Genomic DNA, 4767 nt, shown 5'->3' on the forward strand with positions numbered 1-4767 from the left:
TCTTGCTTGCTTTGGTAATGCAATTAGAGTGTTTGTGGTTCTAGGTTCTAATAATAGCTTCATGTAAAAACAATAATTTATACTCCACTCACACTTGATGTAACAGTAACTAATGAAACCGAATTGTCAATTTCACGGCCCCGTCACGAAGCGCGGATAAATTAACTAGTTTTTATTAAAAATGTAATTGGAATATATCATCGCTTAAAAAATGATTTTAATATAGTAAAATGCAAAAGAGTGTCAAGTGCATGATTAAAACCGATAGAGTGAACTACGGGTTTTGTTTTTGTGATTTGTTAAAATCTGTGGTTTTAGTCAGATAGTTTCAAATTTGCTATTTCGTTAATATGGTTTTATTTCACTTGCAAATAAACCCGACCCACTAACTCGTTAAGTCTGGTCGTTAAACACATCCGAGTGCCCCTCTCGTGAGAGGAAATTTTGTCATTTTCTCCCCGAATAAACCCCAACCCAAATTCGAAAGCCAATTTTGTCTCCCCCCCCCCCCCTCCCCGCCAAATACACCAAGCCCCTCACGTGAGGGGCTTTTGAATTAGGGCTGGGGTTTATTTGGGGAGAAAAAGGACAATACTGCCCCTCAGTCATGTGAGGGGCACGGTGACACATTGATGGTTTAACGACCAAGCTTAACGGGGTTAGTGGGGTCAGGTTTAATTGCAAGTGAAATAAAACCATATGAAGAAAATCATAAATTTAAAATTATTAGACTAAAACCATAAATTTAAACTAACAACAAGGACAAAAAACGTAGTTTATTCAAACCGATAAAATACAATTATTTGAGGATCATGTTTTATTTATTAGTATTATGATTATTAAAATTTTGAATTTTTAATTTAAAAAACAAAACTGAAAATAACTAAGGTTGTCTCCCAAAAATGTAGGAATTAGCAAAACTATAATAAATGCAAAATACATTAATACCCCTAGAGTTGATTCATGTTTCCTTATAAATTTAAATTCTCACCTTAATTCATCAAGATCTCAATATCAAATAGGGCTATCATTTTTAATCTGACCCCGATATCTATTATCCCAAACTCGAAAGTACTCGGATTTATGAAACCCGAACCCAAATCTAACGAACCCAAGTACAACCCGAATTAATACGAGTCAAGTACCGATTACTTTTTATTGGTTTCAGGTAAACCCGTATAACCCGTTTGACTAAATATTCTGTTCAATTATTATATCACATGCCTTATGCTATTCAATGGATATCGCTGCCTACCCAATTCATTTTTTAAGTTACCCATACATAGTGATTCCAACCCCACCTATCGATTATTATCCCAACATTAGTTAATCTAGAGATTATATATGACTATTTATTCAATCGATCGATCGATTTTTTAGGCTCATTTCATCAACCGACCGGTTATTCATTCCATCTATAGAAGCACTGTTCAAACTCTTTCGATTGGATTATGTGGTTTGTTATTTGCTTATATAAGTTAAAACTTGAAGATGATATTTTTACTTCGCGCGCGCGCGCTGCGCACACACACACACATATATTGTTAGTTTTTTTAGGTCAAATACTCGAAACCCGATTAACCCGGGGAAGATTAAGGTCAGGTATGGGTACTTGAAAATAAATTATCAAACCCGAGGAACCCAACCCGAGAAACCCAAAAGTACAACCCGAATAACACCCCTAATATTATCAAGCATGTTTGATAACATATCAACACCGACCATAAAGCCGACTAAGTTATAGATTGAAGGGTGGTTTAGAAAAGGATTATAAAAGTTATAAAGATGGAGGACTAAAATTTAAATTATTTTAATTAAAATGAGTTTGTATTAGAGTATCCTTAAGATTAGTTTAGATATTTCGTATTCAAAATTCAAATAGGTTTAATATGGTTTCTATCTTATTATAAATAGGGTTTTAGTTTCGTTTCTTCAAACAGACAGATAGATTGTTTGGTTGTGCTGGTGATATCCAATCCACATGGAGTACCGAAAGTTAAACCTGACTCTCGTCTCGGCAAACGGCATCAAGAAATCAAGATTTACGGGCAGCATGCACGTCTACGCGGTGGTTTTCATCTCCGGAGGCAAAGATCAGAAGCAAAGAAGCAGCACGGACAAGCACGGTGATTCCAACCCCACATGGAACGTTCCCATGAAGTTTGTTATCGATGAAGAAGTCTCGGTCGCGACGCTTGTGGTTAAGATAAAGGCAGAGAGGATGTTCGGTGGGAAGAATTTAGGAGAGGTTCATGTTCCTGTTAAGGAGCTTCTTGAAGGTTTTAAGGGTAACGGGAATGCGGCTCAGACTGTTAGTTATCAAGTACTTAGAAGGCCGTCCGGTAAACCGAATGGGGTTTTAAGTTTCAAGTATGAGCTTGGGGAGAAGTTTACGACGACTCCTCATGGGATGGGGGAGCAACCGGCTGGTTATGGTTACCAGAACCAACACCCGGAGTGCGTTTACTATCCACAACGGCCGCGGCCGGTTGTTCCACCTCGCAGATGCTCTAGCATGGGGTTTGGGTTTGGAAATTCTAGTATGGGGTTTGGCTTCGGAACTGGTTTGGTTAGAGGAGCACTTGTTCATCGGTGATTTCATGATGTCTTGCGGTTGCAGATGCGGATGCGGAGGTTTTTGAGTTTGATTTTAGGATTTTATTGAGTGCTAACAATTGTTATTGAATTAGTTGTTATCATGCTAATATCTCCATCATCTGTTTGATATTATTTTGTTCTTAACTAGTTTACTACTAAATCCTATTAGCTTTCAGCATAGTTTGTCACTTGACTCACTTTAGGAGTTCACCACTTCACCTTATCTACCTGAGCCCAAACTTGTGTTCTGATAACCCAGTCATTGAGCCCAATACAACCCAATAATAACTTTTTTAGCATGATGAACGAATACATAAAATGATAAAAAAGACTTATTTGAACTATGGACCTAGCCCAAAAGAACAACAGAACTGGACCACGACAAATAGAAGATAGCGTTAGTAGTTTTTAATAAGGGAAATATATTAACTAAAAGGTAGCATAATATTATCCCCTTGAACAATAATCATTAAACATGTTAACTATGTTTGCAAGAGCCCTTGTAAATCCGGAACAAAATCATTAATCACTTAAATGGATTATCTTTTAGTTTTAAATAAGAGTAAATATATTTAACTGCAATACAAGACAGTCTAGAGTTATCACGTATAAAATAGATCGCTCAAAGACTACAAAAAATTAAAGGCAACATATAGTCTCATCCGCTCGAAGACATCAACAGCTTATGAGTGTTTACCTCAACGTCTTAACTGTTCGAAATATCAAGTGTTAGGGTTCCCTCATTGCATATTAAGTCGTTGTAGTCAAGTTATAATAGGACTGAATTTGGCTACTTGTCATTGTGCTATATTAAAATTGTAGTTCGGTTTATAGGTTATAATCAAACTGAATTTCCTAACCGATCTAAACACCTATGAGAAAATAATTTGGTTCAATTTTAAATGGCTTCGGTTCAATTTTAGACGGTTTAGGTTACATTCTAACTGAAATTTTTTTGTCACAAGCTTATTAGCGTTTGAATTTGATATGTAAAATAAATAAAATATAATGCTTGTTGGATAAAAATATCCGACTATAAAACAAATACTTTGTGATGTAATATCAGGAAGCGTCTCAATCCGCATGAACAGTATAATATAATAACTTATTTCTATTTTTATTAAGTATTATTTCATAGCCATGGGGTCGTTTTTGTACAATATTTTATGTCATTTTCCTAAGGAAAAAGGATCTTTATAATTATATCTACAACAACACCTCACCAATACAAGATATTTTTCAATTTGACTTTATAAAAAATAAAAGTTAAGATAACACTATTATCTTTTAGATTTTTAAAAAGACACTGTTAAAAAATATCTTCTTAGGTAGTTCAAATTAAAAGTATTTTATTATTCATGAGACAATATAATATTTTATACCATAGCATACTAAAGAAATTACAGTGTTTTCTTTAACGGACTTAGTGTATTTGGTTGATGAGAACTCCGAAAGGTTTATCACCCATATACAACCATATTATTTGAATTCAAATCCTTAAACAATATGTATTTCACAATTAGTGGCATATACTTGTTGTTTGTTAGAATCGAACAAAAATACCCAGAAGATTCTCATAAAATTCTTGTCACATGTGTGATACGAACCGTAACACATCCCCTGTTTCACATTTAACAGGCTAGTATTTACCAACTAAGCTAATGATTATTAACAGATGTTATAGAGTTGAGAGTACAAATACTTTTACCAGCAATTGATAATAGAAAAATCAATAAATTACATAATAAATCTTTTTAAAAGAAACTTTTTGTATTTTTTTCATTATAATTAACGGTTATAAATTTTTCAGAATTAAAAAATATATAATTATATATATAATTAAAATGTAACTAAGTTTGTTTTATAAAGTTTTATAATATAAGTTTCAAACATTTACCTTTTGACATCTTAACTTTATTTACAAACATTGGTTAATTAGACATTTATCATAAATGTTTCATTTATATACTTTTTACTCATTTAACATTACTTTCATATATTTACTTTTTAGCTTATCAACTTTAATAATGAAAATTTTACATTTTTAGTTTTTGGCCACTCAACTTTGTTAGTGAAAGTTTTGCCCCATTACTTTTACCATAAGAAACCAAACCGATATTGAATAACTTATCACCATGTTTCGGCCGCAACACATAATAGCTTTTGAAC

General features: G+C 33.4%; 1 protein-coding gene across 1 annotated transcript; it reads left to right on the plus strand.

Moving 5' to 3' along the window:
• The first annotated feature begins 1956 nt into the window (after positions 1-1956).
• Positions 1957-2596, plus strand: LOC143608050 (protein SRC2-like). Its single transcript, XM_077083254.1, has one exon. The coding sequence runs from the start codon at positions 1982-1984 to the stop codon at positions 2594-2596; it is 615 nt and encodes a 204-aa protein (XP_076939369.1). The 5' UTR covers positions 1957-1981.
• The last annotated feature ends 2171 nt before the right edge of the window (positions 2597-4767 follow it).

Source organism: Bidens hawaiensis, unplaced genomic scaffold (genome assembly GCF_021521415.1).
Source record: "Bidens hawaiensis isolate Kalapana, Puna unplaced genomic scaffold, B.hawaiensis_p1.1 tig00095220_1, whole genome shotgun sequence".
NCBI lineage: Eukaryota > Viridiplantae > Streptophyta > Magnoliopsida > Asterales > Asteraceae > Bidens > Bidens hawaiensis.

What these genes read in the sequence shown, in the direction of transcription:
- LOC143608050 (XM_077083254.1), top strand. Translation starts at nt 1,982, where the DNA reads ATGGAGTACCGAAAGTTAAACCTGACTCTCGTCTCGGCAAACGGCATC.